This window comes from Dromiciops gliroides, chromosome 2 (assembly GCF_019393635.1).
Source record: "Dromiciops gliroides isolate mDroGli1 chromosome 2, mDroGli1.pri, whole genome shotgun sequence".
Lineage (NCBI taxonomy): Eukaryota > Metazoa > Chordata > Mammalia > Microbiotheria > Microbiotheriidae > Dromiciops > Dromiciops gliroides.
This window is the reverse complement of record NC_057862.1, coordinates 306,241,965-306,267,970: the sequence shown is the minus strand read 5'-3', so window position 1 is coordinate 306,267,970 and position 26,006 is coordinate 306,241,965. Positions and strand designations below refer to the sequence as shown.

Genomic DNA, 26,006 nt, shown 5'->3' with positions numbered 1-26,006 from the left:
GGAGATAGGGGAATATATGGACTACCCAACAGATGAGGGCAAGAAGCAGAGCAATTTTGGAATAGTCAAACCTGCTATTCAAACATTGTCACACACAAGTATCTTTTATATATGCAATTTAATATTTTTGGAGAAATAGTATTGAAGAGTTCTTAAACTATTCACATTGCCATGCTGCTTTACACTTGTGTTTGCCTGGAGATTCATCAAATTGTAAAATGTGGCTGAGACACTTGTATATGAAGTATCTGGTTGCTTTCTAGAGTCCTAAGCATTAAGAAGTAAATCTGTGAGATCAGTGGTTTAAGAAATATTAATACATGGTATAACTGAAAAATATTAAATTGGCTCTTAATGTCTATGCCTGGAAAAAAAGCTTAAACTTTCTGGTCTTGTTTATTCAGCTGCTACTTCCTGGACTTTTTCTTTATAATCCTCCCTTTTCACAACAATCCCTTTAAAGATAATAAAATACTTTGTTTATAATGGAGAATAACAATAACTTTTAAGATTTTGGAAGGCACTTCATATGTTTTATCACTCAACATCTCAGACTCATTTCATCACCTGTAAGAAGGGGATAACACCTACCTCATAGGGTTATTCTTAGAATTAAAGTTTGTAGGTGAGAGCAGGAGTCAACCTAAGATCTTTCTAAGAGCTCTGTAACCTTCCCATAACACTACTTGCCCCAAGATTTGGCAAATGGTAGTCCCATCCAGGAGTGTTACTGAAGGACCTGATTATAGGACAAGGACTTCAACAGTGAGACTTAGATTTTTAGTAGAATTCTTTAAACAGTTTAGATTGAAGGGAATTAAAGGTGGGAATTAAGTAAAAAAGGATAAAACTAAGTAATGTAGAAGAAAGTTGATGTAATGGCATAATGTGATCTCACCTTTGTTTGCACATCTGTCATGTTTTTGTAGCAGAAATCCTTCTCATTACTCTGTTTAATTTTGTACTGACATAGTGCAATTCCTTCTCTAGCTCTACTGCAAATAAAAAGAGTCTAAAATAGAATTTAAAAGAGAGTATACAGTGAGGTGACTTGAATCATTATTATAAGAAAGCCCATACCTGACCTGACAGAGAACCTCTTTGGAAGAAAGGAATATTGTCCCTCTAAATAGCCATCACAGTTTTTAAGCTATTCCACCCCAAGTGGATGCTGAATTCTAGAAGTTCCTAAATTACTACTAGAGCTGGAAGGAACTTTAACAGATCATCTAGGACCAATCATTTAACATATGAATAGGCTAAGGGACGGGAAAAACCATCCTGTTTTAAGAATCACACTCTAGTGCTAGTAAGGGCAAAGCTAGGACTAGGAAAGCAGGTTTCCTGGTATCAGGTTAATGCTCTACCCACATTACCCTACAGAGATCATAATGACACCTGTTGAGATTACAACTCTAATAAAGCTAAAGGATTAGGGGTTTGATCCTAAACCTTGATGGTGGGTTGCTCCATAGAAGGGACTATGTTTTCTCTTTTCAGTGGAAATAATTGAATGGCCAAGCCCTGTGGAAGATAATTGGTGGAGAGAGTGGAGTGTAAAATGTGTGATTAGCAACTTTAGGGACTTCCAGTTAAAAATATGGTTTGGCCAGGTCTTAGTAACTTTATATAATCATGGGTAATTTTTTATTCCATTCAAACCTAATTCTTGGTTTTAAGAAGAGAAAAGGGGGCAGCTAGGTGGCACAGTGGATAGAGCATCGGCCCTGGAGTCAGGAGTACCTGAGTTCAAATCCAGCCTCAGACACTTGACACTTACTAGCTGTGTGACCCTGGGCAAGTCACTTAACCCCAATTGCCTCACTTAAAAAAAAAAAAGAGAAAAAACTAGGAGTCCCTACCTTCTCATTGCCAAAATATCGTCATGCCACAATGTACTAATAAATCCTTTGGTTTACTGAAATTCTATAAAGTGTAAGAGCTCACTTACTCTCGAAATTCTTGCTGTGTGACAGGCTGATAAGCATCTGGAATTTCTGAAGAATAATACTTTTGCTCAAGGTTCTCTTTCCACTTTTTCATCTGGCTTGCACTTTCAATTTCCTTGTCAAGTCAAAGAAGAAAAGTATATGTGCTGAAACTTTTGTAGCTAAAACCAGACTTTTCATGTGTGGTATGAATGTAAGCTTGAGAGGTAATTGTGCTTAAAAGGCATCTAGAAACCAAATTTTAAGATAAGATGTAGACATTGATAATGCAATATTTTGTTGTTGCAATATTAGCTCCAAAAGCTTTTTTCAAGCAGTTTTTTTCCTACTCAATTGTATTACAACTACCATAGATTGTTTATGAAAAATGGGTCCTACTTTTTCATCAAAGTTTCTTCTGAGCTGGAAAGCTGCTTCTCTTTCGTTCCTATTAATACAAAATAGAGAAAGAGAATCAAATAATGCCAAATCAAATAACCACTTAGAAAGGTAGGGTGATGGTCTTATTGCAAATAAAAGTTTTACAGTGAGAATAAAATATTCTGTCCTGATCCCTACATTTTAATATATTCTTTAGGAAATGAGGCATAGGATGTTTTGTGGAGTAATAGCATTTGAAGTATCATTACAGGAAATTTAGCACATATACATAATTCCTTGTAATTATATCCCATTGCCAGAGGCCTAGAGCTATGATTAGTGGGGAGGGGAAGCTTTTTCGTATGTGCAAATGGATAGTTTAAAAACTAGGCATTGGGAGTTGGGAAACAATTTGTTGGTTTTACCAAGTTGTGTTCCACTCCTAATCACTTCTTGCCCCCAGTCCTCAAGTGTTTTCATGAAAGCTAATGAAAGCTTTTCAGTTAAATATTTAGAAATGGAAGGGACTTTCTTGCATTTTTATGCTTATCTGCATTTAAGTGCTTATGTACTGGGCTGTGTGCTGAGCACTGGGGATAAAAGAAAAAGGGAAAAACAATCCCCTACCTTCAAGAAGCTTACATTCCAATGGGGGAGATTGTCTATTATGTGTGTGGGTGCACATGTATACACATATAATTAAGGTAAATTAACATTCTTTGCTTTTGAGAATTTCAGGATACTTCTTGAAATAGACACCTTGGTGTAGACCTATAATTAGGAATCCTTGATCCTAAGCTTTTTACGTCATTTAACCTAGCCAGTCAAAAGCTCATTCTTATTATATACCACTTATATACTAGTTGGGGTAGCTTGGTGGCATAGTGGATAAAGGACCAGGCCTGGAGTCAGGAGGACCTGATATCAAATCTGGCCTCAGATACTTACTAGCTGTTTGCCTCAGCTTTCTTCTCATCTATAAAATGAGCTGGGGAAGGAAATGTCAAACCACTCCATTATCTTTGCCAAGAAAACCCCAAATGGGGTCAGGAAGAGTAAGACATGACTAAACGACCAAACAATAACAGCATCTAAAAGTTAAACATTCAAATAACAGATCTAAAAGATAAACAGCAATATGGAGTCTTACACTTCATTTTGGCCTTCTGTTGGCGGTTTCTTTTTAAATTTCTCCATAATCCTGGTATAGCTCTGAACATAAAAGAATTTGAGATTAAAAAAAAAACCACAAATCTAGTGACAGTCATAACAATTAAATAAATAAGAAGAAAATACAAGAAATGTTTTACTGTTAAGGCTCCATATGGGGAAAAAAAATGTAGAGCCACCTATCTTTTTCTAGTAATATTTTCTGTCTGCTGTTTTTTCTCATACTATGGTAGTGAAACACTAAGGAGAGTGGTGGTCAAAGATTGAGGGTATAAATGGACCTTGCTTCAGAAGTATTTTTATTTTTTTTCAACTTTTAAAATCATATAATTAAGGTTGTGCCATGGAATTTGAATAGTGTTCTCTACCATGATCAGAAGCAAAAAATTTTTTCTGGTATAATATTTCAATTATTCAAATGCTGAACTGTCCAAATGTGGTATCATATAATAATAATATAACATTACGTAGGTATAATAATAGCTAGCATTTAGATAATCTCGTGACAATCTAGCACTCTTTCCACCATACCATACTATCTATTGGACATCTCATTTTCTAATGCAGGAAAAGTGGGTGAGGAGTCTTCTTGGGTAGGGTCATCTCTAGTCTGCAAGCCAATAATATTTGTACTTTGTACATTGTTAGTAATTGTACCAATGGGTATTGATAAAGCACATCTGGTGCAAGAAAAAGGGAGTAAGATTTCTTCTTTCATTGACTAACTGCTCGCCCATTACTAATTGCTGTGAACCAAAGTCTTGTGTTCCTTCCTGTGAGAAGTAAGCAGATTTCACTATTCTAAGTTTAGTGAAATAGCATAGAACAGCATTACAATGGACAAATAAAACATTCAAACTGGTATTTAATGGATATTCAAACTAAGGCACAAGACTTAAATCACTGGTTTTTATCCTGTGATCTTATTAAGGAAGTTAATTTTACTTACTGCTTTGATTTGGTTTGCTAACTCAGATTCTGGGCTCCTACCAATGGAATAGTCAGCTTTCACTTCAGAATAGGCATCATTAATAATTGCCAGGAACATGTTCTGTGGAGAAGTAATCCAAGAAATTTGGGAAATTTTTAAATGAGTGAACTTGAAAGATACTAATTTTAGTCAGTCTTTAAAGAACAACCCCAAAGTTTCTTAGCATCTATTTCTAGAGTGGACAGAGTAGTTGAAAGAAAAGCCTGTGGCTATGAAAGGAGAAATCCTTTTCATTGAAGAGGGTTTTCCATAGCTGTGTCATTAATATGCTTGGTACATGCCTCACTGGAATGGATACTTTCTGGCATATCTAAGGAAATGTTTCCCTCTCTGGAGGTGTTTGTGGTTTGGTCTTGGAGATTTGTAGGACCTTTGCTCCTGCATTTTTGTCTGTTAGGTCCTTGTTTATTTGGAGTGTGACAAGCTCAGATTGTCATTGTATCTGCTAACTTTTAGAAGTTCTAGGGTCTCTCACAAAAGCCAGAAAGAATACCTAAAGATTCTAGTGGTAAGATTAACTCATAAATAGCCTTTCCACCCCAAACTCAAATGATGCTTATCGATTATCACTTATTTCTTTCCCCTTTAGGCAAAATGTCTGCCCCAGGAATTTGATTTTCTCAGGTCACACTGCTTGATAAATGCAGATTTTGATAATAAATTTATTTATTTAGAAATTCCCCCAAGTTATATGTAAAAAAAATTTCACATTGATTTTTTAAAACTTTGTGTTCTAAATTCTTCTCTCCCTTCCCACCTCTCTCTAAGAAATCAAGCAACTCAATGTAAGTTGATAAATGCAGATTTTGAATTAAGGAATCTGGATTCCTACTATTCTATAATGCTGTGGCAAACTTTTACAGTTTAATAACAGTGGACTCCAATAAACTCATTATGAGAGATTTACTGCATTTTAAAAAAATAAGGATTTTACCATTTTTCTCTCAGTCTAAGTTATTGGGGCCAAGGCCAGACTGCACAGTTACCACTCTTACCAGCAGGACAAAGAATACAAAGAAGATGAAAGTGATGAAGTAAGTAGGTCCCAGCACTCGATTGGCCTTCTCAATGTTGGCAAAATTAAAATCTCCCAGAACAATTCGAAACTGTGTAAATCTTAAAAAGAAAAATATAACAAATAAGAAAGAATCTGAAGTATTTCATAGGAAGGGGGTGGCAGCATGGGAATGGGGAGGTGTATTGCTATCTCAAAATTTTCTAGTTGCACAAGATAATGTGATAAGCAGGATGTTTTAAGGAATTAGCTCTCAAGGCCTGCTAACTCTTAATCATTGATTTGGAGGGCTAGGAGAAAGAATAGGAAGGAGTAGTGCGTGCCTGAAAGGGTGACCATAAGAAGGAAGAGACTCCAACGAACTGTAGATGGTACTGGCAGTTAGAAGCCTTGGACCTGCAGGAATTTTATTTATGGCCAAGGCCTCAATGACCCCATTCCCCACCATTCCCTTCTAAAGACTGAGTACTGTGATAGTAAAGTAGTCTTGCTGTGTTCCTGTACCCATAAGCCCTAAACCTTTTTTTTTTTGGTTTCTTTGGCATATTTGCATTGGTTCTTTGCCTTTTCTAGAATTTAGTTAAAATGAGCATCACAGATATTGACCATTTACTGATAGCATTTATAACTATTTTCTTCCTTGTAGATTCAAAAGCTTTGTGTTGATGCATGGCCAGAAACTACATAAAACTCCTTAAATGCATATAGAAATGCCAAAATAATCTTCACTATGCCCATCTATAGGCAAAAAAGGTACAGAGAGGTTTTTCTAGTTGTGTCCTCAGCACTTGCACATAACCTATAATAGATGCTTTTTCATTTATTCATTCCTTCATTCATACTTAAACAAGACTATAGCTAAACTAAGGTTAGGGCTTCCCAACTTTAAACCCCATTTTCTATTTGTTGCAAATATGTACTATCATCTGTAAGATAAGAAGATTGGACTAAATGATTTCAGAGTTCCCTTTCTGAAGAGGCTCTGAATTTGTGGTTGCCAAATTTCCTAATGATATCAGGAATATATGTTTAATTTTAGGGAGAAATGTAGGAAGAAGTTTTTCCATGGTATTCTGATATTCTTTTATCAATTAACAAAGAAAAGTTTTGTCTCGTCAGCCATAAGACAGTTGAAAGTTGAGACCAATAACAGTGAAAGAATAAAATATATACACTAAAGAAATAAACAACTACCTCATTAGAAAATTTGAAGTCACAGAACACTTAAGAGTTCCCTGGAACTTATAGAAGTTTAATTCCCTGTGTCTCTAGGTTGAATTTCTCTTGAATCAATCAACAAACATTTATTACAAATCTACTATGTGCCAAGTATTGAATTATCCTTGACAAAGGAATTTATTCTATTTTAAAGACAATTAATACTTCTATGTAAATGGGGAGATGTTGAACTAGATAAATCAGAAATCAGAGAAATACCCCCCAAATAAAAAGTATTTTCTTTGGCCTAGGAGGACAAGTGACTTACTGTTTCCTCCTGTCTTTGTGGTGCATGTTTTTGGATAGAGGGAAAGTCATGGCTTCATTTTTTCCCTAAGTATTCTCAACTGAAACTATCTAGTACTCACTTCAGGTGAGATAATCTAATTGTATGTAGAACAGAACAAAACCAAACAATGCAGACTGGATTGATAATACAGGAGGAATTGCATAGGGTCTGGGGAATCAAAACACTAACTCTCCCTCTTCTCTGGATCTTTGGTTTATCCAGACTATTATAGCATCTCTCCCTAGAGAGGAATAGTAAAAAAAAAAAAATGCAGTGTGACTGCACATGATGGAAATGGCCCTACACAGAATCTAATCCAACACCGAACCCCCAAAGAGTAGGTAATTTATTATCTCAAGGACACCTGGCTACCAAGTGTTGAGACAAGACTTGAATCCCAGTTGCCCGGCTCCCAACCTAGTGCCTTTTTTTTTACTACATCATGGTTCTACAGGCATACTCTATCTAACATTAATTGGTTCCATGAAAGTATTACTTTAAGCAAAACCGTATTTATAGAGAGAGCCAGAGCAGCCTAAGGACAGAGTTAAATAGGAGTATTGCTATGTCGTAATAACACTATTGCAAGAGTATTGTTTGGGGCAATGTTAAATGAAATACGCTTGTAATTCAGTAAAAGAAAATGGAACAAAGTTATTCAAGATTTCTATACCTATTTCAATTCTATCTAGTAACTTGTAAGATATAGGAGTGGGGGTTAGGAGGATGGTAGTAGTATAGTCCCAAGGTAATTCTTCTATCTATCTGAATTTTCTTAAGCTGATAACTTTAAACAATAAACAATTTCCTGGAAAATTGTGTGTGAATCAGTTTTTTTTAAAAAATATCTTGGATCCTATTTTAAGAATTAAAGCAAACTTGCTATTTAACAAAACCCTGGATTTAATACTTTTGGAAGGATTTCAATTCATTGAGCATTTACTAAAGCAGGTACTGGGATGCAAGACAAAATACTACTTTCAAGGAGCTGACATTCTGCCAGGGAGCATGCAACATTTTTATAAATACAAAATAATTTGAGGCATTAGATACCTAAGGATTAGTAGGATCAATGCAGATTTGACATAGGAAATGGCATATGAGCTAAGCTTCTAAGGAAGCTCAGCATTATGAAAAACAAAAGTGAGGAGGGGTCATGTTTCCTCCAGGTCTGAGGAACAGTTTAATTTGTTGAAGTGCAGAGAGGCAGAAAATTGTGGCGTTGAGGGAACAGCCAACAGACCAGTTTGTCTAGAATATATTAGAGTCTATATTTCATTGCCTTAAAGTTCTGGACATTATGTAGCTCTTACCTGATCTTCCCCCCACCCTACCCCTACCCTCCACTGATTTGATTATTTAAAAGTGGTATAAGTAGAAGTTAAACTGAACTCGAGATGAGGTGGGGGGGGAGGGAGGAGGGGGACAGCAGAGAAGAGGGGGTGGGGTAAAGGTTCCAAAAATGGGAACTTCAAGGAAAACATTTAGTTCTGTTCCCTGGGGGGAAAGTTGCCATAGAAACTACTGACAATTTTACTCATTTTGTATAAAGATACTGGGCTAGGCACTGGGGAAAAAAATGAAACATGCCATTCTCTTCCCTCCTGGAATTGTTTCCTAACTTAATACTAAAGATGACCTGGAGTCATAAGACCTGTACTTCAGTTATTGTTCTGAGGATTAGTCTCATCTAATATCTATTTCACAGGGTGGTTGTAAGAAAAGTACGAGGTAAACTTTACTGTGTTATAGAAATAAGTGTGCCAATAGACCTGGCTGCCACTTTTGAAAACGTAATTTGACATTCTTGATCTAAAAATAATTTTGGGAATAGTACTATGTCCTGGGATCCTGCATAGTTACATGCTGTTTCTGAGTCCAGTGGCTATTTAGCTAGACATTAAATGTTATAAAACTGAAGTTAGGCACAACCATCACCCACAAAAAACCCAAAAGTTTTTAGAACTTTCCACCCTCCCAGAAATAATAAATTTAGAATTTATATTACTTTGTTAGAAAGAGCTCACATAGAATTTTGAAAAGTGGAAAAGTCGTCAACCTGTGATCCGAAAACAAGATATCCTAACTGGGCATAAGCAAAGAATATTATAAAAAACATGATGGCAAATCCTATAATATCTTTGATACAGCGGGAGAGAGTTGTTGACAGCTGCGACATTGTCTTATTAAAGCTTATGAATCTGAATATCTGGAAGAGAAGAGAATAGTTTGGAATGGGAAAGAGCACCAAGAAATATAACTCTTAACAAAAAGTTTAATCAATTCTATAAGAAATTTGTATTTAAATCAAGAAATGAGCTTAAGGGAAGCTGGAGGAGACTCAAAGGCTTGCTAGTAAACTCCCTATCAGGATACAGATAATGGATGCCTTGGTGATATTTCATACTTGTATATTGTCTCACCCACTAGGTGTATAAATTTCTTCAAGAGACAGGGCTCTATTGTTTTTTTCTTTTATATCTCCTCACAATACTTTGTCTACACCTCAGCAATACATTTTCTTTTGACAAATGGGTACTTACTCTGGCAACAAATGTCAAGGTCTTTGGTAAGATAAGGAGAACCTTGCAGGAATGAAGCTTGATTTGTATTAAAAGGTTTACACAGTTTGGCCAAAAGCATGGTTTTCTTAGTGAAAAATAATTTGAAAACGAACTGTCAGCATTGTGTTGGAAACTGTTAAAAGAAGTGTTGGCTTTAAGGAAGGGCAGGTATGCTAGAGTAGGTAACTTTTAGATAACTTTAAGCAGGTATTTCATGAGTATTTCATTTTTGCAAAAGAGGCTGTTCCTGAAAAGCTTAATTTTCCTCTTTCTTCCTGTTTCTCACCCTTTAAAAATCATAATAGTAGGGAACTTTTAAACTCAAGGGAGACAATTAGCCTAAATCTTCATCTTCTTTCAAAAATGATGCCTGGTTTTCAAAGGTATTTGTCTTTAAAGAAGGACTTTTCTTCCATTAATACACATTGTTCACATATTTTTCTCTTCTAGTTCTACCTGCCACAATATATTGTGCTATGATGCTTAACCTCAACTTCTACTCATGGTTAACCAGAGGACAAGACGAATGGAGTATATATGTCTGTTAGATACAAGAAACACATTTATTTAATTTCTTCCCTCCCTGTCCCTCTGGCAAGCCAAGCAGGGGCTATTTTGGTGGTATTGGGTTACTTTATTTGGATAGAGAGAGATTTCGAGAAATAAATGAATCTGATATGGGAAGAGGAAAGAGAGTTGAATACAAATGCTTTTACTGAAGTGAGTTGCATCTAAAAAGTAATATCCTCAGTTACTGCCTGACATGTAGACCATGGAATGTTAGAGCTGAAAGGGACCTTAGAGACTGTCTAATTCAGTCCTCCTATTTTAACCACAGAGGAAACCAAAATCCATGAAATCCATGACATTCACACAAAGAGCCAGTGGCAGAGCTTATGCCAGACCTCCAAATTCCTGACTTCTAGTACAATGGACTTTCCACTACACCACGAGGGAGCTTCAGACATTCTACTAACACTAATTTTTTTTTTTTTTTTTTGGTGAGGCAATTGGGGTTAAGTGACTTGCCCAGGGTCACACAGCTAGTAAGTATTAAGTGTCTGAGACCGGATTTGAACTCAGGTACTCCTGACTCCAGGGCCGGTGCTCTATCCACTGCACCACCTAGCTGCCCCAACACTAATTTTTTAATACTGAAATTGTCCCAGAGAGAAGGGAAGCAGTCTTCATGTTTTAGATGAAAAAAATGAGAAATCTGCTCTGTAATTTGTGATATGTTAGTTATGAGGGTCTAATTTTTCTACATTGTACTGAAGCTTAGAGGCCATCCTGCTTTTAACATTGTATAACATAAGAAAATTGTTTTCTTCAGGACTTTTTGACTATAAAACTATAGTTGTATTATTTAGTGACACTTTAAAAAATTTATGGAATAAAATAAGAATACCTTAATCCATGCAAAGAAGATATTAACAGCAACGATGTCATTGTAACGAATTTGCCAGTATGCAAGAAAATAGAAGTCTGGATATTCCTGAGTTTTTTCTAGTAGCTGTCCAAGTAAGTGGTATGCTTGTGTGGTACGGAATATATTAATTGAAATGGCCAAAAGGGACAACTAAATAGGAAGATAAAAATAATCAGATGAGACTCTCCAACCTTAAATTCATTGCAGTGCACATTTTAAGTATGAATTCTATAAGTGTCTCTAAATACAACACTTGAATGGCTCAGTAATAACTTTAAAAAGGAAGGAAGATGACAAGAAGCAGTAGATTATTTTTTTTTTCTTGAAAGAAGGAAAAAACCCACACCCACCCATAGGAGTAGTAGTAGTAATAATAATACCCTAGACTATATCACCCAAGCCTCCATGATCTTTGAACTCTGAAATTCTCTTCTGATCACAATCTCCTATCCTTCCACCTTTCCCCTCCCTTGCTTTACTACTTCTAAGCTTACTCTTTGTCCTCACAGGGACTTCCAGATCTTTAATCCCTCTTCATTCTACCAGTCCATTACCCCAACCCTGACCTTGCCTTCTTCCTTTCATGATATTGAGCCTTTAGCTGTAACGAGTTCAATTATTCATTCTCTTGTGCCTTTGAAGCCCTTGCCCTCCTGTTAATGTACATACCTTGTTAACCTTTAACCTTGGCTGACCTTACACTTTTTTCCCGATTTCTATTGCCAAACTTGAAAGTGACATAACCCTCTTATGGGTCTACTAGAAACTGATATTATCTAAACTGGTCACTCATTGCTATATGAAAATCCTTATTATACTCTACTCACCATGTTTCAAATCTCAAGCTCCCATTGTCACCTCTCATACCCTTGCTTCCTAATTAATTATCGAGAAAAGGTCATCAGTTATAACTTCCTTTTCTCCTCAAGTCCTTATCTCAAAAAAATTCTTCAACATTTGTCCTCTCATTCTTTTTTGCAGAAGAAAAAATAGCTTCTCTTTTTGCCAAGGCTGACTCCTTTCTACTTGAGTCCTTGATCAAAATTCCCCTCATGCTTTTTCTGGGAGCTTAGCACTTCAACCATTCTTTCTCTTGCCCCTTTAAACATTCCCATACACATATATGTATATATACATGATATACATAAACATATTTATGTAATATATGTTAGCATAGTTTAAGTTATTAAAGCTTATATATATGTGTGTATAGATATATATGACTACACACAGACGGGTACACACATATAAGGGTGTTCCAAGTCATATGAGGGGGCCAGTTTATGAAGGTTATAGTGAGTGAACTTGATCAAGTCACTTGGACTGGATGAACTAAATCCTACAGTACACAAAGAACTGTCAGATATGATGGCTGAACCATTGTCTATGATCTTTGAAAGACTGTAAAGAATGGGAGAGGGATTGCAGGATTTGGAAAAAGGCAAAAGTTGTTCCAACTTCTTTTTTAAAGGGAAGAAAATATATTTTGCACACTAAAGGGTAGCATGCTTGAGTTTTACTCCTGGCAATATTGTAAAACACATTAGTAAAAGGATGTTTAGCAACCCCTAGGACAGGAAGCAATTATGAAAAGCCAACATGGCTTCATCAAATCATACCTGACCCCATTTCCTTTTTGATAGGGCTACTGTGTTGGTAGATCCAGGGAATGCTGTCGCTATAGCTTACCTTGGTTTTTTTTGCAAATAATTTAATAATGTCTCATGATATTCTTTTGGAAAAGATAAGATGTGGTTTAGATACTCAACTTACTCATTTCCTATAACTTACTCCTCTATCCCACTTCAGTTACAGATACTGTCATAGCCTTGCTCTTGCCTTCACCTACAAATGCACCACTTCTATGTTCATAAACTTTGAAATTCTCTTATCTGATCATAATCTGTTGTCACTCCACTTCTCCCTCTGTCTTGCGACTCCTAAGCCTGTTTGTCATATTCCCCCATAACCTCCAATCCTTTGACTCTTCAGTTCTTTCCTAGGTTATCACTCCTGCCCTGGTTATATTCTTCTCCCATTCCCATCTTGACTCCTTGATGAACCAGTTTAACTCTGCCCTATTCTTTTCTCTCAAGTCCCTTGAGTCAGATACAACTGAAACGACTTGCTAACAACAACAATTAAAGACTTAACTGTTCTTCTATTCATTGTACCAGTCCAGTAAGCACCAATGACCAGGGCTGGTCATAGAAAAAGTTGTCTTCTCCCCCTTTTTTTTTTTTGACCTTTTCTATTCTTTGTCTTTTTTCTCCCCTCCCTCTGTCCAGGCACCCAGTGCCTCCATGCTATCCCACACTTCAGTGTCCCATTCAAGTTTCCTCTACCCTTAAATTCATGTTTCTAAATTCTCTCTCCTATTAGCCTTTCAGTATCCTGTTCTATTACCATAAGTGTGAGGAGAAAAGTAATCTAATTCAGGGCTTCTTAAACTTTCCATTCACGATGCCTTTTCACCCAATAAATTTTTACACAATTACATAGGTATATAAAATAGATGTACGTGACCTTCTACTGTTGTCCAATTTTTCATGACCCCCACATTCAGTTATGTGACTCCATATGGGGTTGTGACCCATAGTTTAAGAAGCTAGGATCTAACTAAACAAATCTATTTCTCCTTGCATTTTAAGAAAACTTTGTTAACCCCTGTATATCTCTTCTATATTTCATGAACTTGTGATTTTATCATTTTAGGTACTAACTGCATCAATACAGACTGCAACTCAATTAGCATTAGTAAACGATCTTATGTAGTTGCTGTGGCTAGAAATTAATCAACAGTGGACAAACTAGTGACCAACCTCTTTGATTTATCTAGGCTCATCTTTGGAACACACAAACACAAACACAAACACAAACAAGTCATGACCTGGAAAATACTTCATATTTTCAGCATGGTACTGTAGGATCTGCCAGAGCTTGAACTCCTCTGTCATGATGTGGTATCTGAGTAGAACTTTAGTCTAACTGATGGAATTTCATTATATTAGAAGGAAATGTTTTTGAGAAGGGAGTCCCTTTTGTGCTTTAAGAGGCTAATCTCCATAGAAATTCCCTTTATTACAAAGCCTGCTCTGCCAGTGACCAACTGGGGAAAGACAAACTGTACTCTTTAGATAGCAGTATATGAAGTTGTGTTATATATACCCAGTATCCTCTTTTTTTGTTTGTTTTGTTTAAATTGACAAATTAAAAAATCCTTCTTTCCTATTTAAATAATGGGTAGAAGAGAAAAAAGCTCATTTCCCTCCTTTTCCATTACTTGGATGCAAATGACCCACTTCAGTACTCACCAACAAAAGCAGCAACTCTAGTAAGTTCCAAAAACTCTTGAAATAGGCATATTTATATTCTTTCATTTTTTTAATTTCTTGGATGATAAAGTTAATAATGAAAATACAAAATATGATTTCACAGGAAGCAATAAAGTAGTCAAAGTAAGTAACATATCTGAGTAGCTTCACAGAGTAAAAATTCCACGAAGTGAGCACACCTCCAGTTGCAGGGAATTCTGCCACTAATCTGCAAAATTGTGTTTTGGAAAAGTGACTTTGTGTTCTAAGCATTGTATATCAGTTTTAGACTTTAATTCATTATTAGTGAAAATATCCAGTGAGTGGAGATAGCTTATTTTAATAATAAACTAGGTTAGTTGAAAGAGTGCTGGATTTGGAACCAGAGTATCTGGGTTCAAATTCTGACTTTTCCAGTTACTACCAGTATGATATATGGCAAGTCAGGTCACTTGTCTGGGTCTCAGCTTCTTAATCTTTAAAATAAGGTTGGGGGAGGGGGGGTTGGACTAGATGACTCAAAGTTCCTTTCCACTTCCAAATCAGTGATTTAAAAAATTTTTTTTTTTTAGTGAGGCAATTGCGGTTAAGTGACTTGCCCAGGATCACACAGCTAGTAGGTGTTAAGTGTCTGAGGCTGGATTTCAACCCAGGTACTCCTGACTCCAGGGCTGGTGCTCTATCGACTGCGCCACCTAGTCAGTGATTTTTGTAAATATTTATATCTGGAAATACTTAAAGGTTGAGTTTTAAATTTTGCATGGAATTTGTATATTTTTTTCTAGTTTAAGTCAACAAATACTGAAGTATCTACTATATGTGAAACACTGTTCTAGTTATTGATTAGTATTTAAAGACCAAAACCATAACCCTTTCTTCAAAGACCTTACAGTTCCATTAGCTTGTAAGCTCCTTAAGGGTGGAGACTATCTTTTGCCACTTTTTGTATCTCCAGTATTTACCATAGTACCTACCACATAGTAAGTGCTTAATATTTATTGTATTGTATTAGTGTATAGTCTAGCAGGAGGGATACAAATAACTAGTGAAATAAGAGAGGTACAAAATTCTTGGTGTTTATTTATAATGACAACTCAAAGATGATCAGCATTTAGGTATGCCTAGATGATTAATTATACTGTCTCTAACAAAGGAAAAATTTGCCCTTACCCATGGCAGCATAACATAGTCAAAAAGATACTAAATGTTCAGTCAGGAGGAGACTTAGATTCAGATCCTGACTCCAATATTTATTAGCTGTGTGACCTTGGGCAATTTTGCTTTATCTTTTCAGGCCCATTTCCTCCTCAAAAACAGTAATGATAATACTTCAGTACCTACTTTATAGGATTATTAGGAGGAAAGTGCTTTAAAAAAATCTCAAAGTGTTATTTAAATGTTAACTTTTATTCACTGGCAAGCACATTTTCTGATAACTTCTGTACCTGGTAATGATCCAGTATGGATCATTATATGTATAACTTCTTTCTTGTTTTAAGAAAATCATGTTATAAATATTAAACAAAAAGCAGGGCAAAGAAGGCAAGCATTGTGGTTTCAGATGTCATGAATTAATTGCAGTTTTCAGTCAGATGTAATATGAACAAGTTATATATTAAGAAAACAAATAAACAAGCAAAACTAACCTTAACATTCTTGTCTCTACTGGTCAAGATTCCCCAAACTATATAGTTACTTTAGATTCTTTTCAGGAGATTAAGATGTACTCTCGGGCAGCTAGGTGGTGCAGTGGATAGAGCACTGGCCCTAGAGTCAGGAGGACCTGAGTTCAAATCCAGCCTCAGACACTTAACACTTACTAGCTGTGTGACCCTGGGCAAGTCACTTAACCCCAATTGCCTCACAAAACAAAAACAAAAAAGATGTACTCTCATTTTGTGGCCTGTCTGGGTGTAACTCTTGCTTTTTCATAACATGGTTACCTATTCTGCTTCAGGGTTACCTTAAATATAATTTTTGTTTACTTTACAATGATAATAATACCAACAATAACTAGTATTTATACAGTGTTTTAATGTTTGCAAACTGTTTTACATGTGTTATTTCATTTGATCCTTATAACAATCTAGGAGGTAGGTGCTATGATTATACCCATTTTGCAGATGAGGAAACTGAGGTAAACAGAGGTTAGGTGAATTGTCCAGAGTTACATACCTGATAAATATCTGAGGTAGGGTTGGAATTCAGGTCTTCCTGACTCCCAAGTCCCGCAGTCTAAGCACTGCACCATCTAGCTGAGCAAGTACTGATATATGAAAACCTATATGCAAATGGAACTAAAAAATTCATTACAAAACTAAATGTAAAAGATTTTGTGTTTTTTCCTTATTTTGAATTTTCAGGACTACTGGTCCTTTCTGTCTCCATGGATGACATTAATTTAAAGAAACAACATATCCATTTCTCAGGCATATTAAATTGCGTATTTTGTACCTGAAAGCACTGACATATTGTGATGCCACTGGAATGGAGTGTTGTGGAACAAATGCTCCTACCACAGAGTTGCCTAACATAAGACTTTGAAGATAGTAGGTGGTCAATCAATGTCTGTTGAGTGAATGACTTAATGAATGAAACTTCATGTTAGGACTTGAGGCATGGAATAAACAACAGATGATAAATATGCTGGAAATTTTGTTTTCATGCAATTACTTGGCATATTACAGAATGAGTCACAATGTCTATGTCAGGTCTACTTCTAAATAGCCACTGATTTAACAAACTACTGAATATTCAAAGTTAAACATTCTTTTAAAAATAACTAGAATGGTAGTTCTAAAAACTTAGATTTATATGAGCTAAGTGACCTTTGGTCATATACCTCAGAATCTCTGTGAGTCAGTTTGGTCAGACTAATCCCCTTAGGGCTGAAGTAGGGATGATTGGCCATACAAATAGAAATAGCCAGAAGAACTTTGAATCTTCTAGGATATCCACTAAGTACAATATCTGTGTGTATCTTTATTTGGTTTATGCATGACTGGGGCATTCACAGATTCTTTTGGTGTTTGCTTACCCTAGTTTGGTGCATTTGTTCTTTTAAAAGTTTTTATTTTTATCTTTTGTTATTGTATTATCTGCATTTCTTAATATATACCCCAATTTCCCTCCCTAGTGGGCTATCCTTTGCAACAAACAAAAAAATAGAGGGGAAAAAAACCACTTCAACAAAACCAACTAATCAACTGAGTCTAATAGTTTATATGATATTTACTTCAGAGGGGCAGTTCTCAAACTTTTTGGTTTTAGGACCCCTTTACATTCTTAAAAATTATTGAGGACTTCAAAGAACTTTTGTTTATGTGGATTATATAAATAACTTCTTAATATTATAGTTTTGACCACCTGAAAGACACTCAGGAACCCCCAGGTCCCTGTGCTCCACATCAAAGTATACCCCAAAGATCATACTTTGAGAACTCTGCTTCAGAATATAAGTGTTGGATCCAATGTTTTGATGCTACTAGGGTCAGTCTACTGTCCTGGAATAGCTGATTAGCTCTTGTGTAGCTTTTAAATATCCTGTGGTATGACTTGAATCAGGACGAAAGAGACATGGTACCATAGCTCAATAAATGGTACATGGACTCAAATTTTAACTAGCAAAGTTTCCTATAAGCATGACTTTCTTTTAAATCTCCAAATGGACTCTATTTCCCCATCTGTCACAAGAATTGAGTATATACCTTGTATCCTTAAAACGCATATTGTAAAAGTTATTTAGTCTAGATCTGTGAGAAATGCTAATCTTCAAGGAAAAGAAGACAAATACCAGTTGCAACCTTGATTGTTTGGGAAGGGTCATCTCTGATAGCCATTCTTTTTTTTTTTTTTTTTGGTGGGGCAATGAGGGTTAAAGTGACTTACCCAGGGTCACACAGCTAGTAAGTGTCAAGTGTCTGAAGTCATATTTGAACTCGAGTCCTCCTGAATCCAGGGCTGGTGCTTTATCCACTGCGCCACCTAGCTGCCCCTCTGATAGCCATTCTTACCGGATTTAAAGCCAACAGCCATAATCATATCTTTAGAGTCAAATCATTCCATTCAAGGGTAGAAGCCTGTACTCAGAGTAGACTTTAGTTTCATATTCCATTTGCAGTATACTTGTAACATACTCCTTGGGGGCGGGGCTGAGATGAGAGGGATCACAGTATCATGTATAGGGCACTGGATTTGGAATCAGGAAGTCCTGGGTTAAAAACATACCCCAGACACATAGCTATATAACCTTAGTAGAGTCACTTCACCTCTCTAGGTCTGTTTCCTCATCTGTAAAATGGGGTTATTAGATGCAATGGTCCCTAATATCCCCTCTAGTTCTATATCTACAATGATCCTATGAGAACAAGATCTAAGACACAAGATAATCCTTTTAGTATTTCTGAGGTGGCTATTGCTGATGTCATAACTGCAATTTGAGGTTTCAATATATGTAGATTAATAATAGTTGTTTATTCTCAAAAGAGATCCACTTCATAAAGTTAATGCTTTTGGTTAGTGGAAACTCACAGATTTGAATGATATAAATTAAAGGGAGGAACAATGAAGATGGGAGTGTTTAATTTGTATAACACAGGACTGAGCCAAAATGTAAGACCAGATGCTCATATGATAGGAAAAATTCATGTCCTGTGCAATTCTCAAGTTCCTGGGAATTCTTTTAGGATACAGACTAATATAAGGCATATTACATTAACAAAGGGGATTGGATTTACTCACCTGATGATGCAAAAAAGGTTTACATTAGCATTGTATATTGAAAAATCAATAAAAATCACTCTGGTCCCTCTAGTGATCCAGCTGTTCAATTTAAGGAAAGTAAACTTCTCTTTGGCCTCAGTCTTCGATACAGGTAAAGTGAACATATATCCTCCATTATCATAAACACCAAAAACTCCCCAGTGCTGAAGAGACAGTGATGTAGAGGGAGAATACTTCCATCTATTAGATATAAGAATATGACATTATGTGGGTTAGGTATTACTGAAAATATTTCAAAAATATTTTATTGATATATTTCATGTTTACATTGTCTTGATTATCTCCGTATAACCTTCTAGAGAGCTATTCTTTATAAATAAGGGAAGTTTTTAATAAATGAAAAGAGAAAAAACACCTGATTCCTGACTTCTGCAAGGAAGTGACGGAAGGTACCTTCTCATATCTCTTCTTTGGAAATAAGTTTGTTCTTTATAATTTCACAAAATTCATTTTTGATTGCTTTTTGTCTATTCTTTCCACATACAGTTTTAGTCATTGTATATATTGTTTTTTGGTTCTGCCTGTTTTACTTTTTCTCAGTTCATGTCTTTCTATGCCTCCTTATACTCATCATATCCATGTATTTTTTATAGCATAATAATATTCCATTATTTTCATATGCCACAATTTGTTTAGCCATTTCCCAGCTGATGGGCATCTACTTTGTTTCCAGTTCTTGGCTCCCACAAAAACTGTTACTGTAACTATTTTGGTGACTATTGAGCCTTTATCTTTATCAGTGACCTCCTTAGCAGTATGAGAAAAACAAAAATTTCACAGCTAGCCTGCTAATGGCCATAAATTTACTTGAAATGATTTTTAATAGGAAAGGACAGAATGAATGAGTGGCTACATCATTTTGAATTAGAGCTTTACTAATAAATTTTTACACCTTTATGTATAGCTTATGTTACAGTATTCCTTAAGGACAAATTTGTTCTTACTATTTTGCTGAATGCAAAATGTTTGTATTTGTGTTTGTGCTGTGAAGTCAGGAAGGGAAAAAGAGCTTAAGTATCCCTTCAACCTCAAATTACTAACTCAAAAGGCCTAAATATGCACTTAAAATATTTTTATCAGTAAGATTATGGTACAGTAAAATAATTTGCCTAAAGTACAACTTAAATCTTTGGGTTCTCCCTAAAATAATTACATAGATTATTACTCTTTTTTGGAGGGGGGAGGAGGAGTTTGGTCCAGATCTTTTATTCCAGTAAAAAGGAACTCCCAGCTAAATGGTGAAGCAGATAGAATACTGGGCTTCAAGTTTGGAAGACCTGAGTTCAAATCCAGACTCAGACACTTGCTACCTTGCTTGACCCTGGGAAAGTCACTTTAACCTCTGCCTCAGTTCCCTCAACTGTAAAACAGAGATAAAAATATCACTTATGTGACAGTTTGTTGTGAGGATCAAATGAGATAATAGTTGTAAGCTGCTTTTGAATAATGCCTAGCACAGTTTGTTGTTGTTTAGTTTTTCAGTAGTGTCCAACTCCTTGTGACTCCATGTGGAATTTTCTTGGCAAAGATATGTGGGTGGTTTGCCATTTTCTTCTCCAGCTCATTTTACAGATGAAGAAACTGAGGCAGGCACGGTTAAGTGACTTGCCCAGCATCACAAGCTAGTTTCTGAGGCTGGATTTGAATTAAGGAAGAGGAGACTTCCTGATTCCAGGCCTGATGATCTATTCACACAGCAGCATCTAGCTGTCCTAGCACATAGTAGGCACTTAATAAAAGCATTCCTTCCTTGCGTGAACCTGACTCCCCAGTTGCAAATTAGTAATTGTTCTAGACCTATGTTAAGAAAGTAGCCTTATGTACTGAATGACTTTTATAGCTATTGAAGTTGATGTGTAAACAATTCCCTAGGCTCTAATCTCTCTTCTAAATTGATTTTCAAATTTGTGGCAGTGAAAGTCTCCTATTGGAGACTATCAATTATTATTTATTCAACATTTATTTATGTATTTTACTAAGATTTGGCTTAATTTGTTAATATAGCAATGGTGTTACACTATTTAGAGAGTCTCCCACCCTCAAGGTGGGTTTTTTTTTCATAGAAAGTGTTGAAAGACAGCTGTCTTTTTTGGTATTTAAGTCATATTTAGTACATACTTTAGAAAGAACAAATTACTTTTGAGAATTTACATGGGATAATATCCATTGTGTGATTTTATAACACTTACTCAGGCACCCGTCTAGGGCCAAAATCAGATCGATCTTCATTTTCTAAAGTATATCTGTCAAAACATTCATCCATCAAAGATTGAAATTTTGGATAGACAATGCATGTGTTGTTTCGGACTTTAAGCTGTCGAATTCGAGGGACTCCTAGAAGTACATTCTCATAGTAGATGCGGCTGCTGTTTTTCAGTTGATACAAAACCTCTGTATTATACCATGAATCACAGTATAGACCTTCCAAAAGGGGTCCCTCCATAAACTATGCATAGCAAAAGAAATGTAAATAGTTTTACTGTCAACTTAATAACACTGTCTGCTTTCCTAATATGAAAACACTATGTAAACCTCAAAATTGTTATAGAAATGTCAGTTGTTGTTGGCCAAAAAGAAATTAAGATTGCTGAGCAAGACACTATTCATCTAACCACTGTTTGTATGATGGACACAGTACAATTCGGTCCTGAATACACAAGCACTAGTGCAGGCTATGACAGGAAACTTGTCTATGTCACCTTCTTCATCAACTGGTACATGTTGTAGGGTAGGGCAACAAAGAGTATAGACTAGATGGCTGCTGAGGCCATTTCCAAATTTTAAATACTTTGAGTCAGCAAAGGTAGTCCTTTCTGACTTGTAACTAAGACTCATGCTATTCTTTTCTATTGTAGGGAGAATTTTTTTTAAAATTTATTTTTATTATCTGGGACTCAGGGCTATTCCTCCTGCAAATTTTGGTTAACTAAAAGTCTGTCTTATGTTAATATTAACTTCACTTGCCCAAAACCTTTCCCTTGGGATGTGAAAATTTATTTAAAGCCTTAAACATTCCATAGATAAGAAGCCAGAGGAAAAATCTCAACTGTCCCTGAATCCTTTCCTTCTAGCAAATCTTCCCATTCAATTAGCCTATTTGTAAAACTTCCAAATGTTAGGCTACTGTTAAATTGGTTCTGAAAATATTCTTCTTTCAAAGAATTACCCACACGTTCCAATCAAAATTTAAGTAAAAGTTTTTATTATTCAGCACATAGAGGTATGGTTGGGAGAAGTCTAAACTTCAACTCCCCAAACAAAGGAGATGACAATTTTATAGAGGAGGGAAGGGGGTGGGGTGGGGAGAGACTTAAGACTAAAAAGTTACAGCAGTTTGGAAAATGATGATGCTTGCTACTTGGGGAGTGGGATACATGAAGTAGTAAATATGTCACATTCTTAACTTGGCATTATTCTCACTACCTGGTCCTAATCCCATAGAAACTCGACTGGCTCCCAACTAAACACATGCTGTAAATTCAAGGTCCCCAGCTTTCTGGGTGGCTGCTTTGCTATCTATTTGACTAACCACTATCTGGTTAATTAACTACTTTGCTTTTCCAAGGAGAGAGTAATCTCTAACTAACCCTAGCAGGTTGATCAACCATATTTCTCCTTGGTCAGAGTGTTTCCCTCAGGGCCAGAGCTTCCCTAACTGGCCTCAGGCCTAGCAGGCTGCTGCTGACTTAGTTTACCATAGTTTTGCTTGAAATTGTTTCCTTAGGGGATGTATGAGATTACAACTCTGTTTAACTACGTTTTTTTCAACTTCTATGACATTGAAGGAAGTTTGGGATTATAAACTTATTTTTTAATTTTTATGGTCTAAGAGGAATGCACAAGATTACAATATGTAAAAGAATTATTTTTCTGTCACTCAAACTTAATTTTGACTATAAGAGGTCTTGTCAGAATCCTAATGATTGTTCAGTTTTTCTCATAGACCCATACCTATGCTGGTTTTTACCTCTATAATTTCTGTGTTGTGGTAAATATATTTTAGTGGCAGTTATATACCATATGAACTCAGAAGAAATTTCTTCAATAACTTTGTTTACCTGGCTCAGACTAGTGACTAGTTTTATTAATGATCTCCATATAGGAATACTTTCCTATTTTAGGGCATACCATATGGATCCCTGCATGTAGTCAATACATCCTTCTTTTCCAGATAAAGTGAGAATAAAAAGGAAATTATTGTGTTTTTTTAAGGAACATGTTCAGGTTAGAAAACAACTAGTAGTTTAAAATAAACTATTGAGGTTTCATATATATAATTCATGAGACTAGGTGTTGCAGTGGTTGGGGTGCTGAGCCTGGAGTCAAGAAGACCTGAGTTCAAATCTAGCCTCAAACACTAGTTTTATGACCCAGGGCAAGAAATTTAACACCTGTCTGCCTCAGTTTCCTCAACTGTATAATAGGGATAATAACCTACATCAGTGTTGTTTCGAGGATCAAATAAGATTATATTTGTAAAATGCTTAGCATAGAGTCTGGCAAATAGTACTATATAAATGCTTCTTCCCTTTCCTCTTCCCTGCTGGTGGTCAAGTGAACCCTTACCTTCCAAAACTCAGTTATGGTGCTAATAGATTTAAAGTTGGTTCTGTCTTCCCCAGGTACAGAAGTTTCCAAAAAGAGAGTTGCTATAACTTTGTTCAAGTAATACATATTTGTGCTTACCATCCCAAAAGTCACTAGAGAGAAAGAATTATGTTTTTAAAAAAAATCCAGCTTCCTGTGAAATGATACCTGAATTTTATGTGGTTAGCCTATTTCAACATTTTATGTTTAATCCAGGCCCAATTTATACTTATTTAAACAAAGTCATTTAACTTCCATTAAATCTGGCAAAATACCATATTGTCTTGAATATAGGCTCCTCCTTCCCTCTACCCACCAACCAAAGCTGGCTTGAATAAAACCTGTGTTCCTTCAATTGTCTATTTTTCAGTTTACAATTATGTATTTCTTTGAGTTCCTTATAGGAATGTAACCCACCTATTTACCTATGTGGAAAATCTTGGCAGGATGTACAAGTGATCTATGGTGATCATAGTGACTAACACAATGTTAGTGATCCATAAATTCTAGCAAGTGATGCCCAACCATCAATTTAGCTACTTCATAGAGCTTATTGGTCACTTTAAGAATTTAAATACTATACACAAAGCCAATACTATCTGCAAAGTCATTTGCCCACCATCAGTAGAATATATGCTTTCAAGACATTAATGGTGGTGGATTTGCAACCTTCCTCTTCTGTCCTGTCTCATCCTTCTTTGTGGGCAAGAGCAGCCATTTTCAGCATTCAAACTGAGTTCATAAAACAAAACAAAGCTAATAAGCAGGACTAAACTCATGTGCTCAGCACTATCTATATCTTGTGCTAAGTAGTAAACATCTGAGTTAGTTAGATGACATATTTTTAACTTGCTTCCAAATTTATAGCATTAATCTAGAGTCATAATCCCATTACCTTTGTACTTACATATACATAGGTCTGTTAGAAAAATAATGTAGATAAGCAGTTCCTGAAGGGTGGATCTAATTTCTAGTTCTTTTTTATAGGTCAGCTTAGGTTTCTTTGACACTATAAAGCATAAAACAAAGGTTTTTCTCTATACAATTTAATAAGAAGCATTAACAAACATTGCAATTTATTTCACTATTAACCAAAAAATTCAGCTGAGTTTTATTCCCTACATCTGTGTGGTAGGTAGAGTTGTGATATTTTATTCTTCCTATCTGTGAGGGTTTATTGTCCCATTTTACAGATGTGGCAAATGCAAAGTTGTCCAAGGCCTTTCAGCAAACTGATGGCAGATCTTATACTAAAACAAACATTCAATCACTGGATCAAGCCTGGTTATGATTGGAAGTTTTGACAAGGGCCCACCTTGACTTAGCACCACACTTGCCAGGATAAAGTGCTTTTTTGGTTAAATAGCTGTTTTAATGGGTGAAGGGAACCTGAATCAATTTAAGGATAGCATGTTTGGCAACTAGGTGCCTTTCTATAAAGACGGATGTGGTCAAAGTGACCCTGAAACATTGTTCTTTATTGTCTCTCATCTATGGTCACTTTAGAGTGGTAAATAAAGAACTGGGGAGGGCAAGAAAAGACTGGAGGTGGGTGGTGTTATTTAAAGAGGAGTGCAAAAAGCATCATTTTGGCGAGTAGTGTTAACAACTCTCTTGGTTTGTGGAGTTCTTTATTACCCAAACTCAACTGCTGCTTTTTGCTTTTTAGTAACCCCTTTGGGAAACCAACCAAGGCAAGGCCTCAACCCTAAACCCCAGAGGAACAGGTTGTTCTATTAAATTTCTGGCAGGGAATGAGGTCCCAGGAGCAGGCACTGATGGTGGTGGTGGGGTAACTCCTTGCTTCCTTCATGTCCCATCCCAAATCCTGCCTTTTGCCAAGTTGCCTTTAACGCTAGTGCCTTCCCCCTCCTGATTAGCTCCACTTTGTCCTGTTTATATCTCGTCTCTGCATAGTCATTTGCATGTTACATCCTACATCAGACTCAGTTCCTCGAGAGCACGGTAGGTTTTCTGCCCTTCTTAGCAACTCCAGCGTTTGACATAACACCTTAAAAAATGCTTGTTGACTGTCCACAAGACTGGCTCGATATGTTTATCAACTTAACTCCTACGGGGTGGGCTGGGGTGGGGGTGGGTGGAGGCAAATGGCACCAACTCAGAGCGCAGGATCTTTGAAGAGCCCTAAGAAACCAGGGTGTCCAAAACCCCTATTTCACAGCCTCAAAGAGGGAAAGCCACTTGCTCACAGCTCGTCACGCAGCAGACGTGGGGGACACTGGCCCCGGCTTCTGACTGTCCCGGTCTGGGCGGTCCCTTTCTCACCCGAGATATCGAATAGCCGCCTCTTGGAGTTAAAAGACTTCACTTTGGCCAT

At 36.3% G+C, this 26,006-nt stretch overlaps 1 protein-coding gene across 1 annotated transcript; it reads right to left on the bottom strand.

The window, feature by feature from the left end:
- Window positions 1-758: 758 nt before the first annotated feature.
- Window positions 759-26,006, bottom strand: PKD2L2 (polycystin 2 like 2, transient receptor potential cation channel). Its single transcript, XM_043981966.1, has 14 exons — window positions 25,955-26,006; window positions 24,576-24,677; window positions 23,648-23,781; window positions 21,271-21,527; window positions 19,040-19,261; window positions 14,300-14,528; window positions 10,965-11,135; window positions 9,020-9,201; window positions 5,466-5,586; window positions 4,429-4,530; window positions 3,460-3,521; window positions 2,328-2,376; window positions 1,952-2,064; window positions 759-995 (listed from the first exon to the last, which is right to left on the bottom strand). Exons 1-14 carry the CDS (start codon window positions 26,004-26,006, stop codon window positions 851-853), a joined length of 1,941 nt encoding a protein of 646 aa, XP_043837901.1. The 3' UTR covers window positions 759-850.

Bases quoted from the DNA above. Each gene is read 5' to 3' on its own strand.
- PKD2L2 (XM_043981966.1), bottom strand. From the start codon at position 26,006: ATGGCCAAAGTGAAGTCTTTTAACTCCAAGAGGCGGCTATTCGATATC. The intron at 5,587-9,019 runs GTGAGCTCTTTC...TTTCTTTTTAAG, and splicing joins TCCACTTTTCAAAATTCTAT to ATTTACACAGTTTCGAATTG. The intron at 996-1,951 runs GTAAGTGAGCTC...TTTTATTTGCAG, and splicing joins ACACAGCAAGAATTTCGAGA to TAGAGCTAGAGAAGGAATTG.